Source organism: Lagenorhynchus albirostris, chromosome 16 (assembly GCF_949774975.1).
Source record: "Lagenorhynchus albirostris chromosome 16, mLagAlb1.1, whole genome shotgun sequence".
Classification (NCBI taxonomy): Eukaryota; Metazoa; Chordata; class Mammalia; order Artiodactyla; family Delphinidae; genus Lagenorhynchus; species Lagenorhynchus albirostris.
This window is the reverse complement of record NC_083110.1, coordinates 23,552,107-23,574,625: the sequence shown is the minus strand read 5'-3', so window position 1 is coordinate 23,574,625 and position 22,519 is coordinate 23,552,107. Positions and strand designations below refer to the sequence as shown.

Here is a 22,519-nt window from a genome sequence, read left to right as displayed (position 1 = left end):
ATGCAAATCACAACTACGATGAGGTACCACCCACACCAGTCAGAATGGCCATCATTAAAAAGTCTACAAGTCACAAATGCTGGAGAGGGTGTGGAGAAAAGGAAACCCTCCTACACTGTTGGTGGGAATGTAAGTTGGGGCAGCCACTGTGGGAAACAATATGGAGGTTCCGCAGAAAACTAAAAATAGAACTACCATATGATCCAGCAATCCCACTCCTGGGCATATATCCAGACAAAACTATAATCCAAAAAGATACGTGCACCTCTATGTTCATAGCAGCACTATTCACAATAGCTAAGACACGGAAACAACCTAAATGTCCGTTGACAGATGAATGGATAAAGAAGATGTGGTACTGGACTTCCCTGGTGGCGCAGTGGTTAAGAATCCGCCTGCCAGTGCAGGGGACACGGGTTTGAGCCCTGGTCTGGGAAGATCCCACATGCCGCGGAGCAACTAAGCCCGTGTGCCACAACTACTGAGCCTGCGCTCTAGAGCCCATGCGCCACAACTACTGAAGCCCACACGCCTAGAGCCCGTACTGCACAACGAGAGGCCACTGCAATGAGAAGCCCGTGCACCGCAACGAAGAGTAGCCCCCGCTCACCACCAACTAGAGAAAGACTGCATGCAGCAACGAAGACCCAACTCAGCCAAAAATAAATAAATTTATAAAAAAGAAAAAAGAGGATGTTGTACATATATACAATGGAATACTACTCAGCCATAAAAAAGCACAAAATAATGCCATTTGTAGCAACATGGGTACAACTAGAGATTATCATACTAAGTGAAGTCAGAAAGAGAAAGACAAATACCATATGATATCACTTATATGTGGAATCTAAAGTATGACACAAATGAACCTATCTATGGGCTTCCCTGGTGGCGCAGTGGTTGAGGGTCCGCCTTCCGATGCAGGGGACACGGGTTCATGTCCCGGTCTGGGAGGATCCCACGTGCCGTGGAGCGGCTGAGCCCGTGAGCCATGGCCACTGGGCCTGCGCATCCGGAGCCTGTGCTCCGCAACGGGAGAGGCCGCAATGGTGAGAGGCCCACGTACCGCAAAAAACAAAAACAAACAAAAAAATGAACCTATCTATGAAACAGAAACAGAACCATGGACCTTGAGAATAGACTGGTGGTTGCCAAGGGGAAGCAGTTGGGGGAGGGATGGAGTGGGAGGTTGGGGTGAGCAGATGTAAGCTTTTATATCTAGAATGGATAAACAACAAGGTCCTACTGTCTAGCACAGAGAACTATATTCAATATTCTATGATAAACCATAATAGAAAAGAATATAAAAAATGAATATATATATATAACTGAATCACTTTGCTATACAGCAGTAATTAACACATTGTAAATCAACTATAATTCAATTAAAAAAAAAAAGATGAGCATGGGCTTTAAATTTATCTCCAGTAGAATAAAATCTTTCAACTGACTTCTGGCTTTCTCTCTTCCATCTGAAGTTCTGTAGTAAAGCATGCCATGGTCTCAGAAGCCAGGACCCTGCAGTAACCCCCCCTCACATAACGTCAAAGCTGATTAGAGGGTCCCGAGTGTTCTCAGGAGCACTGGGCTGAAGACAGCAGAATGAATGGGCTTTGCTAATAATACCCACACCCGGCTCGAGCCTCCTCGTGTCCCCATGCATGTAGGAACCCACTAGTTAAAGAGTCAATTGGCTGCCTCTAGCTGTCTTTGTTGAATGAAAGGAGGAAAATGAAGACGTGTATGGCATGGAAATACACAAGGGCATGCACTAAAAGCTGCCACTTGGGATTAAATCAGAGTACTACCAGACAAAGGCAACCTTTCAGGGATTCTCCTCCATCTCTTTCACTGAAAAATCCCCTTCTCTTTAGCAAGTTTTGTTCATGCCCCAAAACACGTGAGCTAGTTCCACAAGCCTCCTGGGGTCACATGAGACTTGAGACCCAGAGCAGACAAGCCCCATGAGCTGCTATTACAATAAATGGGCGACAAGGGTGACTGAACTCCACTGTCTGCCCCTCTACTTGGAGATGTATTTTTATTTACCTTCCTCCCTGAGAAGGAATGATCCTTTGCAAAATGCCCACTAAAGTGAGCAACAAAGAAAAGTGGGCAAAAGCCCGGATAACCCTCCCACCAGCCAAGCAGCCGGCCCCTCTTCCGGCAGCGGCCGCGGCAGCACAGCTAGCACTGCAAGCCCGTCATCTCCTCAGCTCCCCTCAACGCTGCATCATCACGCTGGCCACCCTCTTCCCCATTCACTCCACGCTGATTCCAAATCAACTCACTAACGGGAAAGCTACCCCCCTTCAACAGAGCATGCGAGGCCCCCAGCCCTCCTCCTCTGTTAGCTCCAGGGCGGTCCCTACCCCTGAGCTCAGACCGCTGTTGTACCTTAAAACAGACATGCTCCCCATTGATAAGATACCTGAGGTTGAGATGCGTCACCTCACCTCCCAGACAGACGCCCCAAGTGATCAACAGCATTGAAGTCAGTGGAAAAAAACCAAGGGGGAGATTTCAACTTCCTGCAAGGGGAGGGGAGAATTTATTTTTAAAATAAAATTTTTTTCCCAAGTATCAAGTTTCAGAAAACCTTTCAAGGGTGTCCTTTTCAATTCTCTGGCCAAAGAGAGGGAGCGTGTACCAGCCGAGTTGGTGGGGAGCATCAGCTGCTGACACTGGGTGGATTACCGGCTGCTTCCAGCTCTATCAGCTGTCCACGGGACATCTCGGATCCGGCGCGCTTCAGAGCAGGAGCGGTTGCTTCAGGGCTCTCAGGGTTTTGCCACTTCTCGGGGCAAGCTCTGTGCTTCCTGCACAGCTCTTGAGAAAACTCCTGGTCTGATCTAGTTCCTTCCTCTCTCGGATTCCCATGTCAGCCTGCTCCCCCAAGGAACAGCCTTGCGGGAGCCTTCAAGGAACCTGAAAAATATAAATTACTACTCATGTCAGGCAATCACAAGTGTGTGCAGGCCTCAGAACCTGAGGGGTTGCCTTTTGAAACAACAGCTACAAAATATACGACTGTGTCCAGAAAAAACCAGGACAAAGCAACACCTAATTCTGTTGACTAAAGCTTCAGAGCTCAGCTGATGTTCATAATAAACCAACCTAGGAAGGTGAAGGGGCTACTGGCCCCCTCTGGACACCCTCTGCCCCTCCAGTCCAGTCTCCATCTTCCGCCTGCTCCTTGGCTGTGACTCAGTCCACAGGGGCGCAGAGGAGATGGACGGGAGGAGGGAACACGCCTCCTGTGGGTCACAGCAGGCTGGACATGTCCCTCCCTTCAGGCCTGGGGTAGAGCAGCCTTACTATTGGGTTGGCCAACGTCTTACGGAGAAACCCGAAAGCACTTTTTGGCCAGCCCAGTACTTCTGGGATATAATGCATAACCCCTTACGGTTCCTACACCCACTCTTCAAATATCCTTAAATTACTCAATTTGAGTATGCTGTTTCCTGCCAAGACCCTAAAACAGCCACCAATAAGGCTTTCATTAAATACCCAGGTATTTATTAGGCCCTTGAACCAATGGCCTTGACATACTGTAAACATGGACACTAAACCCTGCCCTGACCCAGGCCATAGACCACTTTAAGCATCCCTGTTTGAAATCCAGGCCTGACATGCTTGGTCCTGGGTACAGCAGGGAGGCCCTCTGGAGCCCATGTCCAGGGAAGGAAGGGCTCCTGGAAGGCCTGTCTTCCCGGGGTTCCCAGTCTGGTTGGTGGAAAGTGGAGGTCTGCACAGGCTTGGGTCTTAGGCCTGAGGGCTGGCCACACCAGGGGGACCTCCTCCGGGTAGGGAGGGCTAAGGAGTCTCGCATCTTGCCATCAGCTGGAAGGAGCAAGGCTGGGAGAAGGCAAAGGGCCTGTAGACGGTCTTGGCACTCACCCTGTAACAACTCAAGAGCCGAACACTGGCAACACCTTCCCCAAGAGGGAATAACAACAGGCAGAAAGCACCCATCGGCCAGGAGCTTTCTGTGTAACTTGTAACCGTGTCTTATTCAGGTGTCTTTGGTCCTCAAAACGTCTCAGGACATCTGTCAAAGTATCTGGAATGTCTACCTGGTCCCGGCGACAGCACTGGTCCCAGCTCCCTGGCAGCAACGAGGCCCGGGTGTGATCTGTGCTCTGCAGAGCCCAACCCCAGCCCTTCCTGCTCGCCGCCTGGGCCCTCCTGGCACTTCCTGCCCATCTTGCTGAGGCTCCCAGGCATCGCACAGCACCGAGGTCTAGCCATCGCCCCTCCTAGATGAGGTGCACGAGCAGGGCAGAGCACGCCGAGCCAAGCACCAGGCCCAGGCACACGTAAAAGGACATCACCACCCCAGTGGCCTCGGCCAGCTCCCGGGGCACGATCTTGGGCCCATAGATGAGAGCCAGGGTGCTGAGGTAGCCGTTGCTGAGCCCCAGCAGAGAGGTGAAGAGCACCGGGTACACGTCAGACTGGAAGACCACCGTGTGCAGGTGGAGGCGGGGCTGGTAGTTGCAGAACACAAAGAGGGGGACGAGACAGGTCCGGAGGAGCACAAGCCCGGGGAGCACCTTGCTCCTGGGCCCTGGCACCTGGATCCAGGCTGTGATCTGCCGGCCGCACAGGTCAGCAAAGTTGTACAGGAGGAAGGCGGTGAGGGGGACAAAGAACTTGGTGCTCCACGGCGAGCCCGAGCCCTTGCTGAGGGACTCGATGTTGCTGAGGATGGCGGGGAAGACGAGGCTGGTGATGAAGAGGAGGTAGATGATGCAGAAGCCCAGGCCGGCAGTCTTCTTCAAGATGGGGCGGAGGGGTGGTGTCTGGGAGTCGCTGGATCCAGGGGCCACCAAAGGGGGATTGGGGGAGTCCTGGGGCAGCTGCTCTTCACCAGAAAACACAGCCGGCCAGACAGGCCTCATATAGTACCTGCAGGAGAGAGGCTGGTGGTAAGAGGGGCTGGAAAGCAGGGTCACTCGGGATTTTCAGAGACAAGGCCGGGGACGGTCTTTAGGTCCAGCATGTAAAGCCTAAGCCCCAGGATGCCCTCAGATGACACGTGTGCTGCGGGGTGGCCAGAGGGAGACCTGCACAATCCCCAGCCTTCCTGTCCTGGAGCTGCCTGTAAGGCTGGACTCCAGCCCATTGTTCTGTGGTGCTGGCCGTGCCATGAGCAGGGAGAGAGGAGACCAGCACTGACCACCGCATGGTGAGCCTGGGATCCAGTCTTCACTCACTTATTTTTGTTTGGTTTTGGGGGTGGGGAGAGGTGGAGCTAAAGTAGCATTTATTCTTCAAATGTAAAAGTAATTTAAAATCTTAAATTATAAAAGTAACACCTGCTTGATGCAATAAACCCAAATAATACATAAGAGGAATGATACAGTAGAACAAGAACTCTCACCTCCCACCTCTGGTCTCACTCCTTAGAGATACAGATCATTAAAAGTCTGGTGTATATTGTTCCATGCACATGCAAACACCACACACACACAGCTATGTTTCTTAAGCAAAAGTGGGATCAAACTATACATATTGTAAAACTTTTTGCAACAGTATAACTAACACAATATAAATACATTATATAACTGTCTGCATGCATAACTATTATATATAAATGTATACACACAATTGCCTAAAGAAGAGTATCTTTTGGCCATCCCTTCACACAGGGACAGATGGCTCTGTCTCTGTTGCTGCAGAGTATTTCACGGTATGGATAGACAATTTAACTGCTCCCCTAATGCTGGACATTTAGGTTAGCTCTAGTTTTTCTCTACTACAAATAATGGTGCAATGAATGTCCCTATACATAAATCCTTGCACATATATACTAGTATTTCGGTAGAGCAAATTTCTAGAAGAAGAACTGCTGGATCACAAGGTTTGTGTCTTTAAAATTTTGATAGATATTGATAAACTGCTCTCCAGATAGGGAGAACCAATTTATCTCTGCTTTGTACCACCTACCTACCCTAACTAAAGTAACCTAACCCTTCAATCTCCATGAGAGCACCTGTTTCTCTAAAAAGAACTGACCACAATTTATAATGATTGTGTTGGTTTACTGGTTTATCATCTGTCTCCTTCAGTAGAAGACAGCTCTCTGGGGCAAAGACACATTTGGCTGTTCCCAGCTAAATCTCTGGGCACACAATAACCCTTCAAAACGTAATTGTTGAAAGAACTGATAAGCCTATAAAAGTATCTTTTCCCGCATATACTCAACACTGAATATGATCAATTTTTTCAATTTCTGCTACTCTGACCAGAGTAGAAAAGGCTTGGGTCTCTTTGCATTGCTGTGTGACCTTTCCTGAGTCACTCAACCTCTCTGGGCCTTGGGTGCCTAAAAACCAGGAGACATGGGCTGATTGTATTAATATATCTCAAACAGAAGAACTGGTGTGGTGCCGGGGAGAACAGCAGGTTGGTGATAGCTGGGTTCTGGTTTCAGCACTACTTCTGCCTCCCCACTGTGACCTCAGGCCAGGTACTCCCCTCTCGGGGCCTCAGTTTCCTCCTCTGTAAAATGGAGGGGCTCTGTAGCTGTAGTTTGAGATCCCTGCCAGCCTTCCCATCCTAAGAGCCTACATACTGTCCATAAGCGAGTCAGTGCGAGGACTCCTCCCCAGAATCACTTTTCCATGTAATGCTGAGCTGAGCACTTCGGTCTTAAACCTTGTCTTGTTTCCCAATCACTATTTAGAGAAAGGACTATTCTTACTTCTGCTTCTACTCAGCATCAAGTCCTTGCCTTAGTCTGCTCTGAGGAAGCTGCCCACCAAGTTCTCCTGGTCAAAGCTCTTCTTCGTAAGTTCGTCCAAATCTAACTGCCCCATCTCACCCTACCGCAGTCAGCAGCTTCCGCCACTGCGTGAGGCTCAGTTCCTCCTGAGTGGGATGGGGCAGCCTAGCCCAGCCCTCCTGGGTGCAGCACCTATGGGCTCCCTTTTAAGTAAGATTTAGTTTGAGCAGCCCTGGGAGCACAGCGCTAAAGCTCCTTCCTCAGATGGGTTTCTGTAAACCCAGAAGCCTTGACCCAAGTGTTAATATGCAAAGAAATAGAAACTTCCATGGGCTGGCATAGCCCTGGGTTGTTCTCTTGTCTCACGTGCTCAGCTGGAAAGGATTTTGGCTTGCTTAAGTGAGACTGAAAACTAGGGTGACCACCTGTCCTGGTTTGCCCGAGACTATCCTGGTTTTAGCACTGAAAGCTCCCGGTTCTGGGAACCCCTGGGACTTCAGTCCCAGGCAAACAAGGAAGGTTGGCCACCCCGGTGTAAACAGCCCACGCGAGGCTCCCTGAAACAGGACACAGGGAAACAGCAGGAGTAGTGCGAACCTCCTGCCTTCTGTTCATTGACTCAAAATAACTTAGTCAGCAGCAACAAGGTGTCAGGCAGCATATGAGGGGCTGGGGGGCCAGCGAGCCAGACAGACCCCAGGAGTCACAGGGGCATCATCGTGGAGCACAGCTGGATAGCGTTTGATGACAGCCCTGAAGGGGCAGGGAGGGGGTGGGCAGACTCAGGTCTGTAGCCACCTGGGGTACATGGTGTCATCACTCAGTCCCCTGTTATCCTCCTGAGGCCACGGAGGCCAGCTGAAGTTACAACAATCCTCTAACTGGGGAGAGCAACCTGCCCCGGCAGATTCAGGATTCTGGTGAAGGCAGGGGGCTCTGGGGATTAACGAGGCGACTCTCACAGGGACAGGAGGAGTCAGTGGTGAGGAAGGACCTCGCCGTCACAAGCCAGGGGTGCAGCAGGATGCAGTGGTAATGGTGCAGCCGGGAAACGGCTCCAGGTTCCAACGCCCACCTACGACTCACCAGGTAAGAAACCTGGGCATGTCTGTTAACTCTCCAAAGCCTCAGTTTCCTCATTGGTAAAATGGGAAAATACAGTAAAAACTGCACAAGGCTGTCATATATCCTAAGGGGAAAAAATGGACTGCTCAGCTCAGTGCCCCCCACACCAAATCGGTTCCCGTGGATCCGGCAGAGCCAGGACCCGCGCTCTCGCCCAGCTCTGTGGCTCGCACGCTGTGGGACCACAGGCCAAGCACCTGGCCTTCTCTGTCTCCGTCTAGTCACCTGTATAAGGGGGAATATAATTCCTGCCATTCCTATATCAAATACGACAATGGTTATGAAAATGCATTGAAAAGAATAAAAAGCAAGAAAAAGTCACGGGTCATTTTTTAAAGAGCAGCAGGAAGCAAAAAAGGAAGAGGAAGGAGAGAGACAGCGAGAGAGACTAAGGCGAGGAAAGCGGTCCTGCAGGGTCGAGAGGCCCCGAGAGCCGGGGGTTAGAATCAGAGGTTTGGAGTTGGGCTCCAGTGCTGGTTTTGCTGCCGACGGGCTGTGGGACTCAGGCAAGTAATTCAGCCTCTCTGAGCCTGGTTTTCTCATGTGTGAACGGGCACAATTACGATAAGTCACAGTGCTGCCCGCCATGAGAAGTGGGTGTGTGAGCTTTAAGAAGCCCCGTGAGGCCGGGCTGAGCACAGAGCAGGAGCAGGGGAGGTGCGCAGCCCAAGGAGCTACTCTTCATCATTATCCTTCCTCAGGTCCCACTTCCGCCACCTGCCCTCTCTGACGGAAAACACGCAGACTCCGGGGGCTCAGCTGCTTGGGGTTGCTACGCAAAGCCAACTTCTCATGTCCAACGGCCCAGCCAATTTACTGAGCAACGACTACAAGCCAGGCACAGCTCGAGGCATGGGATACAGCAGAGAGCAAAACCCACTCTATTTCTGCCCTCAGGGGAGGTCACACTCCAGCGGGGAGACAGGCAGTAAACCAGGAAACGAACATGGGCTCTAGCTAGAGGATAGAAGAACTCAAGCAGACAGGATAAAGGTATAAGCATACATGAGAGAAGGATGCCGCAGAGAGCTAGCGTGGGCCTCACCTGGCGTAGTCCAGCCGCGGCAGCAGCAGGTAGAGCCCGATGCAGAGCGCCAGGAAGACGTCCGCCGTCAGGAAGAAGGCCAGGGTGCTGTCCGTCACGTCACTGGCCCCCGCCAGGTCCACCAGCGAGGCCACGGCACTGAGGGTGCCCCCCATGGCTCCTCCTGCAGAGAGCGTGGGACCCCCCACGGATGGTCAGGGCGGGCCCGTCCTCCCTGCCTCTCGGGCCCGCCCGTGCTCCACTCCAGCTCCACGCTGTCCCTGCTGAGAAGAACGCTGCTGTTCTCACAGTACGGCGAGGCCTTGGCAGACCCGGAGGGTCCTGCAGCCGTGAGCTTTCTGACTCTGCGAGGGTATCCCCAGCCCAGCTCTTCTCCAAGGGGCATGGAAGAGGCTCCGGCCTGTCCGAGCACAGGCTCCCCGCTGCCTCGAGTGAGGCCAGCCGATCTGGGGAGTCCTTACCGGTTAGAAAGTCACCCAGGAGCTCATGGAGCTTACCTTGTACCCCCCGGCCGCTGTGCACCATACACGTGTGAACACGCATGCACGCTCACTAACACACACACAATCACATACACACACATAGACTACAAGCTCTCACACACACACCCACCGACACACAGTCACAAACCACACTGTCACACACACACACACTCAGTAACACACTCCTATATACTCACACACCATGCTACCCCAAACTCATACACACACTCCCATGCACGCAACTGCCCCACCACATGGAATGTGCTCTCCTGCCGAGGGCTTCGGCACGTGGCCCAGGTGACCGCGTGCCACCACATCTTTCTCTGCTGCCTAACAGAAGAGGCGGCACAACCCAGCCGAGGGGACCCATGGGTCCAGGAGCCAAGCAGATGCACATCTGACCCTTGACTCTGCCACTTGCTCGCTGTGACCTGGGGGCAACATGACTTCTTGGGACCAGAGTTTGCTCATCTGTAAAATGGGGACAATGACACCTGCCTTGCAGAGCAAGGACTGAATCAGATGATGTTTAGAAAGAGCCCAGCACACAGCAGGCTTTCTACAAATGTCAGCCCCCTTCTTCACCACAATCACACAGTCACTTCTGGGAGGCAGGCCATGTGTCTTACTTCTCTGTTGAACCCTCACAACCGTGGGTGGTCAACTGGTGCTGGCCACGAGTCAGAGCTTATACATGGTCACATGTGAGCAGACCATTACTCCTCTCAGCCTGTTTATTTGCCTGGAAGATGGGACTCACACTTGTCCTGTCCCTCCCATGAGACTACAGTGGGATGGAAATGGAAACAGTGAATGGAAAAAACAATGGACGCATCCAATAGGATCAACACAGTAAGTGCCTGTGAATACAGGACTGTCCGGCTGCACGGATGGATTTGCCTGCGTTAGAGGATCAGGATACTGAGTCTCAAGGAGGCAAGAGGGCCACTGACTGCAAACAGCCAACTGGTCCGTGTGGGCACGAGCTGCTTCATCATTACTTGGCAGGTCTGACCAGGTACCACCTCACTGCCCATTGCTGCACAGAGCAGAGGTGGGAGAGGGACAGCTGGGCCCTCGTCCACCACGATGCCCATCCTCGCTGCCTCACCCACACTCTGACTGACACCTCTGTGGCTCTTTTTCTCCCCAACCTTCTCAATATGAGTTCTATTAGCCTGGGTGGGGCCAGAGGCTGGGATCTGAGAGGAGGGCAAGGAAATGAAAGTTAGCATAGCGATGTTTCAATTCTAGCACAGACTCTAGAATCAAAACATCCGAGTCCAACCCTGGCTCTACCACTTCTACGTGTGTGACCTTCAGCAAGTCACTTAACTTCTCTGTGCCTCCGTTTCCTTATCTGTAAAATGGGGATGTTAAAACCCACCTCTTAGGGCTGTTACGAAGATTAAGAGGATCATTAACATGTAAAGCGGGACAGGGTCTGGTACTGAGACGTGCCATAGACATCCTCTCAGATTCCCAATTAGGTGTTTGGTTATTTCTGTCCTTCCTACATCAAAACAGCAACAACAGGGTAAACTCTTTGCCAAGAGGGTGCCAACTTCTGAGAAGCGGTAATCCCCACCTGGGTGATTTGTAAGAACTGGAGTTAAACTCCGTAAGACATTCCCTAGCTGCCCTGAGGAAGAGATCTTAACATCACTGCCTGTTGATTTTCCTCTCTCTCTTCCCAACTTGTAGAGATTTATAATATTATCATCAACAACAAACCAGGCCTCCGGGAGCTCATCCTTCATGACTCCCTACTTTTATCTCATCAGTTATGGAAATACATGCAAACGAGGGACTTAAAAAAAAACACCAGTACAAAACAAATGAATTGTTCCTCAGATGCCAACACACACAGAATTCACAGATGGGCTCCTCTGGACGAAAAACAACGGGGGCTGGTGAGTGGCACTGAGGCCTCTGGAAGATCGGGACACCTCACATCTTCCAGGGTGATGGGTGCCCACTGGGAACTGCACACAGTGGTGACAACGGCTTAGGGCCCAGCGTAATTAATACTGAAGTGTGAGTACTAGATTTCTCTACTTTTTCAACAATGGACTTTCTTAAAAATGCACGGGAGAGTCTCCTTCTCTGGAAGGTTCGCAGGTGGCCAGATGAACCTGAAGGGCGCCTTGCCAACATATCGGTGTGTTTGGTCACTGGCTCCTGGAGAGAGAGCCAGCAAGGTTGTTATATTGAAAAATCCTCTAGCAGGACGGAGGGAGATGAGGGGACAAGAGACCAGGATGACAGAAGGGATTAAATCCAGTGTTCAGTGGCCACTTCCCTCAGCTTAGGCATGCCCTTCTTGAAGCACTGCTAGGGGCATGTTGATTGTACTCAGGAAACTTAGCGATGAGTCCACTTTTATTTTACTTTACGCCCAAGGGTTTCTCTGAGGATACAGCCAGAAGCCTAATCTTGTATCAAAAATGGCAAACAGATTTGAGCTCAAATCTGAACTCTGATCTGTTGACAGTAAGTGTCTCCAGTGCTATGTTGAGAAGGACTTAGACGCTTAGGAGGAAAGATACAGATCGATTAGTGATGTCTGGCACTGGTGTGGGAACGGGCAGGAGATATACACTTGTCCAGGTATTTGTCATCCCTGTCACATATTACTTGGCATTATCAATTAATGGGCACAGAGTAGATTCTTCGCAAAATGCTTCTCAAGTGGGCAAATGCTTACTGCACCCCTTCACACAACATGGACATGCAGAGACACTGAACAGAGCAGCTGAGCTCCCAATCTTGCTGTAAGGGATGGTGGTCTCCTGGGAAAGCACAGATTCTTCCTGACCCAGCTCCTTTTTATCTTGTTGAGACATTTGGATGAGAGAACAGAACTGCTAAGGTCTAGGCAACAGGCTTAGGTTAGGATCAAAATTTTAGTTAAAGGGGTCAGCCCAAGTCATGTCAGCAGCCCCGTAAAATGCCAAAGTTCAGGGTAACAGAGAAGTTTATTACTAGGCTATCAGCTCCTGGGAGGCTGAACCTTGTTCATCTTTGAATCCCTGGCACATAGTAGGTCTTCTACAAAATTACAGAGGAAGGAAATACAGATAGAGGGGAGAAAAGATGGAGAAAAGAAGGAGGAAAAGGTAAGGGAAAGGAAAAATAACGAGAAGGAAAGGGGACAGGAGGAGGGAAAGGAGGAGAGGAGACAGGGAAAGAAAGGAACGCTGGTTCAGGAAACGCACTTGGTAGGCAGACTGTATTTTCCAAAAGGAGCTGCAACTATGTCTCCCCTCCCATTACAGTATGATTTTCATACTCACCCACTGAGATATGTGGGTCTGTGTTTTCTTCCCGTGAATCCAGGTAGGCTTATGGCTATAGTGGAAGTGCCCCAAATGTCTTTCAAGGCTAAGTCATAAAAAGAAATAATGCTTCTGCCTGGGCCTCTTGGGATGCTTGTTCTTGCAACCCAGAGGCCATGCTATGGGGAAGCCCAGGCAGCCGTGGTGAGGACCACATGGAGAGAAACCCTGGCCCCAGCCCCAGCCCCAGCTGAGCTTCCAGCTAACAGCCAGCACCACCACACCAGCTGGGTGTGCACACCATCTTGAAAGTGGATCCTCCAGCTCCAGGCGAGCTATCCTGGCTGATGCCACGTGGAGCAGAGGAGGAAAGCTGTCCCTGCGAACTTCTACCCAAACTGCAGATACATGGGCCAAAGAAATGATTCTTATTGTTCTAAGGCACTAAGAAGTTTTCGGGTGCTTTGTTACACAATAATAGATCATGGAAGCACAACTAACACTCATTTCTTTTTCTGGAAGGGCTACCACATGCTCACCTCTGGCTCCTTCCAATAACCCCCAAGTAGACTGACCTGCTCAGCTGTCTGGACCCCAGCTCTCACCTGATATCAGTGCCTGGGAATTCCTCATGGGGAAGGAACCAGTCATGCCGAAGACGCTGCTATTGAAGATGGTGGAGGTGCCGCTGAGGATCGCCATGCAGACAATGGTGACGGCGAAGAAGCTGTGAGTCCAGGAGGAGGTGTCCACCTTCACCAGCACGGTCATCACCACGAAGATGGCCAGCATGACAGTCAGCGAGGCCAGCACGCGGACATGAATCGGAACCCTAAGGCGAGGATACCAGAAGCGGTTAGAGACCCCCCCTCGGGCCTCCCATGCCAGGCTGGGGTTGGTGAACATTCTTAAGGGAAGCAGGTGTGCTCAGTGGCTGGGACCGTGCACTCTGCAGTCAGGAGGCCTGGGTCTAAATCCTGCCTTCCTGGCTCACAGTCCTGTGTGGACTTGGATTAGTGACTCTATCATTCCGGTTTCAGCTTCTGCATCTGTACAAAAGAAAGGAGAATCAATCTACCTGAAGGTGTGGTTGTGAGGATCTCTGGCGGGGAGTGTATAGAGTCAGGCAGCAGTACCCGGCTCAGGGCAAATGTTCTCAAATGCTGCTTCTTTTCATCTTGCTGTGAGGTTCAAGGACAGGAGATGAGGGCTCTTGAGGCAAGACCCCCGTTCCTCCTGCCACGGGGATGAGCTCCCACTGGCTTTGTCTAGTGCTTAAACAGAACAACCACCCACTGGGATTCCTTCCCCCAAAACTTAGCAGTGGCAGGGAGAGAAGGGAGAAGAGAAGAAAATCATCACCATCACTGTCGTCATCAAAGCCAACACTGAGATTGTACTTCATTTGTGCTAGGTACTCTTCTAAGTGGTTTCTAAATGCTAACTTGTTGAATTCTCACACCAGTTCCACAAAACAGGTATTCTTACCTACCCCACATATACAGATAAGGAAACCGAGGTCACAGAGGCTAAGCAACTTGCCCAAGGTCAGTCAGCTGCTCCCACCTGTGCTCTCAGAACGACACTCTACTGCCTCCCTGGGAATGAAGGGAATATGGGTGGCCCAGAACAGGTGGCCAGGGCAGAAGGAGGCTCCTGTGATGGTCTCAGTTGTCATGGGCAGCAGCTGACGCCAAGCTAGAGCCAGCTACCCCCATCCAACCCCACTCCTGCATGTAAGCCTTACGCCTCTCCCAGCCTCCAACCTGCCCAGACACCGTCCTGCAGGGAGAAGCAGGGAAGCCTAGCTCTCTGTGAAACTGCATTTTTATTGCAGGGAGGGAGAACATCATCTAAAGAGGCTGTTTAAATCATCAGATTAGACTAAGCTTTAAACCAGATTGGATGTTTAGTTAATTTTCCTGCTAACCAGTGGGTGGCGGCTGGGAGAAAATCCAGATTAGTTATATACAAATTTCTTTTGGATAAAAAAAGAAAGACATGAAAGGTAGAAAAAAATATATACATACATAAAGAGGTGTCAAATGATGAGCATGAAAAGCAAGAACGGAGTTTTTCAAGATGCTTTTGTGGCCCCAGGCTAATTTGAGTTTCCTTCCTATCCTTGGCTGAAGGGAGAGCAGGTGCTGCCTGGGCTGTGTCAGGGGCAGAAGGAAGCCCGAGGTAGTGAAGGGACAGTTCAAGGTTGTGGTGTGAGGAGCTGGGATGAGGACCCAGGTCTGTTGAGCCCCAGCCCATGGCTGTCTTGCTGAGGCGCGTCCTCTCTGGTGTGTTCATTCCACAGATAACACTGGCCAACTACTGTGTGTCCAGCGCTGGGCTGGATGCCCGGGACACAGGACAGACGAGGGACAGGCATTTTGCTCCAGGGTGCAAAGTGCTCCATCAGCAGGGCCATAGGGCATCCTGGGCACGTCTGAGAGGCACGACACCCACTCTGAGCATCTCATAGGTTTTTTGGAGGTGATACCTAAGCTGGAGCGTAAGGGACGTCTGGATGTGAGTGCACATATCTTGTGAGGGAGAGCCTAGCACACTCAGGGAATTAAAATGGACTCTGGCTGCAGGTGACACTGAGAGCAGAGGATACCAGACAGACATGAAGCCCCACCCTGGAGGGCCTGGTCCAACTGATAAGTGCCAAGACTTGCTCCTCAGAGTGGGGAGTGGAGTGGGCATGCAGGCTTTGTCTGCCAGCATCCGTCCCACCAAGAGCACTCCTTCCATGCCAAGTTGTCCTGCGGAGGTGGACGGTCAAACTGTCCACACCAACCCATCCACAAATGAGGGCACATGACCTGGTCTGGGGTGATCAGGGCATCCCACCCATACCTCTGGCCACTGGATTGGGTTAGGGGTTAGCACGTGACCCAGGCAGGGCCAGTCAGTCATCGCTGGGACTCAAAGGTAGAGAGAAGCTGGGTCTCTGCCAGGACTGTGTCGGGGGCTGCTGGTCCCTATCTGGCCAGCTGCATGGGGAGAGGCCACATCCGAGATGAAGCCAAGTAGGCACACACAGAGCTCAGGGCCGGCGGATGAGAAGGACGTTTATACTCCCCTAGATCCAGCAATGGAGGCAGCCCTGACTTTCATTTTCTGAGGAAAGAATGAGAAAATCCTTTTTGTGTCTCTTTCCTTTGTTACTAAGAGTGCCAACCAACACGTAGAGGCACATCAGGGTTTCCAGTTGGGGAGCGACATAGAGACTCCACCTCTGAGCAATGGGTGCCCTGCCCTCCTGCCCTCCCCTCTTACCAGGAAGCAGGTTGCAAGTGACAGGTGATTGATTAACACCTCCCAAGAACAGCCTTCAGCCAATGATGGGGAAGCAGGTGGATAAATACCCCAGCTCCCAGGTGTGTTCCACACTGGCTGCCGGAGTTCCGAGCAGCCGAAGCTCGGTCACCTTCTATGGGAGCTGGCTTGATAAGGCTTCCTTTATTGGCTGCCATCCCTTCCCAGTCTCCCCCCTTCTCCTACTGTGGCCCCCCAAATAAACTACCTGCACTTGAATCCTTGGTCCAGGGTCTGTTTCTGAGAAACTCCACATCAAGACACATCTTCCCAGGGTCTGCAGGGGACTTGGCCTGGGCAGGAGCTGGTGGGCAGTCAGGTGAGCACCTGGACCCCAGGGGCCCCTGAGTATCTATTTTAAATGCACACCAGGTGCCCTGAAGGCTGGTGGTCAGGCCTTACTCTGATGCTCAGGGTGATGCTACACACTCAACCCTGTCACACAGAGCCACCCCCCGCCCCCGCCCAACTCTCTCCCAGGAGCTGCAGCTTCCCCACCCACCCCAAAGATAAGAGCCACAGGGGCACAGAGCCTGAGTCCAGAGACAGAAACCCTGCCAACTCTGCCACCAATTCACTGTGTGACCCCAGGCAAATATTCAACCTTTCTGGGCCTCAGTTTCCTTGAAAAAGAAGAGGTGGGACAAGAAAAAGTTCAGGTTTCTTCCAGTTTATGCTTCTAAATCTGAAAAAATTCAAGTGGAGAGAAAGGCTGGGGACTAATGCCCCAAAGTTTTAGCAGTTCCTTGGGGCAAGAAGAAGGCGAAGGACAGACTAGGAGACGTGAGAAGCAGCACAGGGACAGGGCCCGTCTCGTTCTCACCCCCAGGGCTGGCACAGGGCCTGGCAGGCACCTGGTAAACACCTGCTGGATGCACAGATTGGTAACTAAGGGGTCCCAGCAGTGCACGCTGGGCCTCAAGCTCCCCTTCACGCTCTGCTTTTTGACCCCCTCAGCATGGCAGGGAGACAGCTGGAAACAGCAGCAGCGATCCCAGCCAGCCTTGGGAATGGCCTCTGTCTCCAACCACCTCCTCCCAGATGCAACGCAGGAAAGGTCCCCCCAGGAATGCTGCTGGCACCCCAGAAGCTCTCTGTGCCTGGCAAAACAAGGTTAAGTAGTTGCCTGAACAGGAAGGTTGCTTTGGAGAGAGCTGGGGGACTTCTTACCCAGGCACCCCCAGGGCAGGGAGAGGAGGGCAGAGTGAGAGAGGAGGAGGTAAACACCAAGTGCATCACAAAAGCAACGCAGCTCCCAGCTCTGCCTCTGCGCCCCCCCCATCACATCCCTCACCTGCACAGGTCTCCTCCTCGCCAGCTAGTTGCCAGCTGCAGAACCCATTCTCAGCTGGAGCTTCCCTGCAGGGGCTCCAAGCCCTCAGGGATCTTGCCTGGGGCTACTGTCAGTGCTTGTAAAGCTTCATAAAACGTGCCCCTGCAAGTCCACCCCACATCCACTAACGGGGCACACTGCCTTACTCTCTGCTTCTTCCACCTGGACAGCGGCCCGGGGGGTGGTAACACTGGGGATTTTAGGGAAAGTCTAGACAAGTGCTGCCCTAGGCTTGGTGGCTCTGCTCCGGCACAGGGGACGTCTGAAGTGACAGCTCCAGCCCTGGGACCCTGGGGCAGGTCATACTGATATGAGATTCTTGGAGAGGGCTGCCAGATGCACCCAGGCTGCCAGCTTCCCTCCCTTGCTCACGAGGGCTCAGGACCCCAGGGGACTGATTTCTTCCTAAGTCTCCAAAATGTAAATCCTCCTCATAAGTATTTATGACGCTACAGATTTAACATAATAAAACACCTGGCGATTGTGGATGAGCCGCTTAGATAAGCCAGGGTTCTCCAGGGGGGAGAAAAGGGGACATTTCAATCTCGCACATTAAACAGAAAACAGCTTAGCTCCAAACCATCTTCCCACAGTCCAGAAACAGACAGAGGCTGGGAGCATTTTCCACATGGCCCTCACCCCTCTCCTGGAGCCGGGAAAGGGCACAGGCAGGCCCTGGCGTGGGCAGGACCCTTCTGGAGGACGCCCTGTAACACTGAGCCCTCAGAGCCAGCTCCCAGCCATCCTCGGGAGGGCAGTGCCTACTGCAGACAGACCCAGACCTTCTTCACCACCTGTTTCCCTCCAGTAGCCTGAAGCCAGGGCAGAAATGGGCTCCCGCTTATAAGGCCTGAGATGCGGCTCTGGCTGCAGGGAGGGGTCCCGCGAAGCTGGAGAACTAGGCGGCAGGGGGCCCAGAGGTTCCACGCACAGATGTGGGGGGAGAAGGGTCCCAGTTCCAATCCTGCCTCCAACCTCTTAATAGCCACATGACCTTGGGCAGGTCACCTGTCAGCCTGTTGGCCCATCTGTAAAACAGGGGAATAAATGTGCTGCTCTTGGCCACTGCAGAGTAAAGGAGATAATGCCTCCGAGGGCTAAGAGTACTGGGAATGTTAACTGCGATGATCAGAGATTATTATTCGCCCAGGGCCCTGAGGCTGGGCCTTCCCCGCTGCCGCTGATCCCCGGTCCCGGCTGGCTTCCGGCCTGCTGGACCTCACGACCACAGAGGGGGCAGTGCCAGGTAAGACGCCAGCTCAGGCCAGCCCTTCCTGGCACTGTGGTCCTGCGCACATCTCCTGACCTCCACTTTGGACAGAGGATCATGATAGGGGCCTGGAAAGGAGACAGGGCGGTGAGAGGCCGAGGGACTGCCCACCGCCATGGCTCCGTCACTTCTTCCTTGTCGTCCTCTTCTTGCATGCCCTTCCTTTCCTCATGCCTTCTCTTCTGAGTCACTGCCAGGGACCCAGCTCTACCCTGCTCATAACTCCATCCCCTGCCTCCTTCTGGGCGTGATCTCTGGAGGCTGCGTTCCTCCTGCCAGGACACTGACCGTAGCCCCGTGTGCCAGGGACAGGCAAGAGCAGGCAGGTTAGGGGCCAGCTAGCTTTCGGCCCCCAGACCGTCTCAGACCATCCTCCCTCTTGCTCGTCCAGCCTTCACTTTGGTTTTAAGAGGCGTGCAAAATTCTTTGACATTCCTTCCATTGAAAGGTGCGGTCCCTGGTCCCTTAAAACTGAGTGGGCAGAAGGGACAGTATGTGACTGCAGAGACTAGGTTACCAAAACCATGCAGCTTCTGCCTTGCTCTCTCGGAGCGCCTGCTCTTCAGCCACAACATGAAAAGTCCTGCTACCTGCGAGAGACCGAGGGGAGGGACAGAGACAGACAGAGAGAGAGGTGCCCCGCGGAGGCCCCAGCTGTCTACAGCGGCATGAGGGAGGGCCAACCGGAGCTGCCGGCTGAGCCTGCTGCCTCCCAGGACCGTGAGAGACGGTGGTAGTGTGCTCAGCCACCACGCTCTGGGATCATTTTTCTGCAACGACAGATCACTGGAATAACCCCACAACACAATATGCTTGGAAAGACTGGTCTATTCAGGCTTAGCACACCTGAGGCACATGCGCTGCCCTCTCTCCTCCTGGACTCAGAAGAGACATCAGTAATCACAGCACACTCGCTGAGGTCAGACCTGCCGTAGAATCCTGTTCAAGCAGAGATCCAGGTAGTCACTACAAACTGAGCAGAGTGGGGTAAAACAGGCTTGCCACCAGCGACCTAAGGCTTCAGTAGGCCGTGCCCAAGAGATGCCCAAGTTTCTGAATCACAATGTAGCTACCTTTACCAGCTAATGATAGCTTAGGGGAAATGCAGGCAAAGTAGCTCAGGCTGTTACCCCTGTGAACCTAAATGGAGAACGGCTGGTACCAGTCACCCAGTGGGGTGAAAGGGCCACGGGCTATCTCCTAAGTCATTCCTTCTTCCACAGCGCACCCCACCCTTCACAAATGCTGTGCCAGAAGTCGCCCACTGACCACCCCCATAGGCGGCCGACTCATGAGCTGCTGTTACCAGCTTGGCACTGAGCACTGAGGGACCCGTTCCCATATAGTGAGAGCCAGGGTGGTGGGCTGCCAGCCTCTTAACTTCTAGCTCTGATTTTTTTTTTGACCACTCCACGTGGCATGTGGGATCTTAGTTCCCTGACAGACCGGGGATCGAATCCGTGGCCCCTGCGTTGGAAGCACAGAGTCCTAACCATTGGACCACCAGGGAAGTCCCCAGGCTCTTAACTTTCGACGGCTCTCAGAAAGGCTTGAAAGACCAGCCTCCACAAACCTTGCTCCCCGGGCCCCACCCACCATCTGTGGTGTCCCTGCGGCCCAGGCAGCTGTTGACAGTCAGCTCTGACCCCATGTGGCAGTGTGTGGCTCCCTGACCGGGCATTCCATAGGCAGGGCCCCAGGTAACCGATCTGACTCTCAGTCTTCATGGAGGAGTCTGAACTGCCTGCTTCCTACTTTAGTGGACACATGTAAGCCAGCAGAAGAGAAGCAACTGTGGACCAAAGGGGAGCGGATGAGGCTGGAGGTGAAGGTCAGGGGCCTGGGAGAGGGAGGAAAGTGGCCTACCTGTTGACAAGCAGGAAATTCACCAGGAGGCACAGCACGGAGGGTACAGTGGAGGCAACGGCCAGGTAGCTCTCAAAGTAGTTCTGCAATCACAGAAGTGAGGAGTCCGCTGAGGTCACTCAGGATGGAGGGGAGGGGCCCCACCTGAGAGCATGGACAGGGCCTCTCTTGGTGGGTCTTCTCCCCACTGTCTTTAGACACCTACGAGTGATGGGTGAGTCCACCCCGAGATGGCATGGTCTTGCCCCATCTCTAACCTAAGACCACTCACTCGGTCACACAACAGACACCATCAATGAGCTGTGCTAAGTGCTGGGGACGTAAGGAAGGGTAGGACTTTGTCCCTGCACTAATGCTCTGCAGCCCATGCTCCCACCCATCCTATCTGTTCCACCCACGTCTGAGGCAATGGAGACAGGACTTGTATGTACGTATGTTTAAAGAAAAATTTTATCCTATCAGTCGTCTTAGCCCATTGTCAGATTTCAGAGATATCCAGATGGGTTTTGTTATGACTCATCCCCATTCTCACATTCTCACAACCAAGTGAGGCCTGTTAGAAATACATGGAGCCCTGATCCTTGCAGAGAAACTCTGTTCCGACTCTGGATTTGCTCCTTCAATAGAGCTGCTACCCAAGGTCAAAGCCACTTTGGGAAGTGGCTCTTAGTCTGGCCAAGATGAGGAAAAAGGGCATTTTCCTGGAAGTAGCTCGACAGTATTATAGACAAAGAGTGCATGAGACCACAGAAAAGACGAAGATTCCTGATTATAATGTGCTGCAACTTTCAGCTGAAGAAGCTGAGTGGCAACTTTATGCATTTTTCAAAGCTCAGGGAATTGTCCACTCACTAGGGTAGATTTTACTGAGTGTACCTCATCCCTCAATATACGTATCGAACAAAAGGCCAAAACACTGGAAAGGCTGACACATCTTGGCTTTGGTCCTTTTATGTCAAACCGTGAACCCCAGGTCAGTCATGACAATGGTTTCTAAGCCGTGAAAACAGCTTCCATGTATTAAGCATACCGTGTGCAAGTACAAGGGCTTTATACGAATGATATTCTTTACCCTAAAAAATAAAAGAGCTGTGAGTACTCTGGAAAGTTTACAAAATTGAACTTAACTGGGGAATTATTTTGAGTACAAATGTGCCAAGTACCAAGAACAATGTGTGCAAAAATCTTGCCAATGTGCAAACAGCTCGGGCAATTGTAGGATCTCTGCAGAGTTTAAGACATGCTTCTTCCCTGTTAAGAACGGGGTGTCCCATTGGGAGTGTAAGATAGAGTGTGAGGTTTTTTAATGTCTCAAAACACCGCAGGAAGAGCTGTCAGAATTCTGTGGGGGGGTTGTTGTCAAATCAGTGGTAGGAACAGTGAGTTCTAAGGGAGTTCTGGGTAGGGAAGTAGGACGAGGGGGCTGAGTCCTGGAGAGAATGGCAATGAATATGGTTTTGGGAAAAGATCCCAGAGGAGGTGGGATTTGCGTCAGAACTTAAAAGGGAGGGTAAGATCTTTCCTTTCCGGGAGAGTCTGACTGCAATGTGGAGGCCAAGAAAGAAGGATGTCATAATGGGCCACTTCTAGTCTGAAGCACAGACCGTTTCCACAGTCTGTTTTTAAGGCTGCAGAGTGCTTTGTGGTCTCTGATATCCACACCCTGAATATAAGATTGTGATGGCCTTGTAATTAAAATGATAATCACAGCTACTGTGGTCCATCAACCATGAGCCTTAGAAATAGCCTTCCTCCTTTGAGGGGCCACCGCATTGTCCTAGCCTGATGGGTTCAGTGGAGCCTGGACTGGTCCGAGGCACTCAGTCAATTACTCCTTGACATAGCGGCTGGGCGTAGGTGAGGCCAGGCAGGCGATGGGTGGCTGGAAGCAAAGGAAAAGGGCCCCAAGGAAGAGATAGCTGCAGGTGGGGGCCAGGACTGCCCCAAATCTGAGTTCCTCATGACAGCCTTCCTTCAGTGGCTGTTCATTTTGTGGCAACTCTATAAACGGTCATCACGTGGGATGCAGAAGCTCTGTCTTTGTTTTTTCAAGCAGGCTCAGGTTGCTTGAACAT

General features: G+C 52.1%; 1 protein-coding gene across 2 annotated transcripts in view; it reads right to left on the bottom strand.

The window, feature by feature from the left end:
- Window positions 1-2,532: 2,532 nt before the first annotated feature.
- Window positions 2,533-22,519, bottom strand: part of SLC29A3 (solute carrier family 29 member 3) — a 43,085-nt gene continuing 23,098 nt past the window's right edge. The window contains exons 3-7 of one of the 2 annotated variants that reach the window (XR_009535962.1): window positions 20,445-20,527; window positions 13,266-13,492; window positions 8,901-9,063; window positions 3,901-4,911; window positions 2,533-2,928 (exon numbers count right to left, since the gene is read on the bottom strand). Coding sequence is in view for 1 of the 2 variants with exons in the window: in XM_060125515.1 (XP_059981498.1) it covers window positions 4,260-4,911; window positions 8,901-9,063; window positions 13,266-13,492; window positions 20,445-20,527 (1,125 nt within the window). In the remaining variant the exon portion in view is untranslated. Of the gene's footprint in view, window positions 4,912-8,900; window positions 9,064-13,265; window positions 13,493-20,444; window positions 20,528-22,519 lie in introns of both variants that reach the window. The other variant, XM_060125515.1, reaches the window with a different exon arrangement.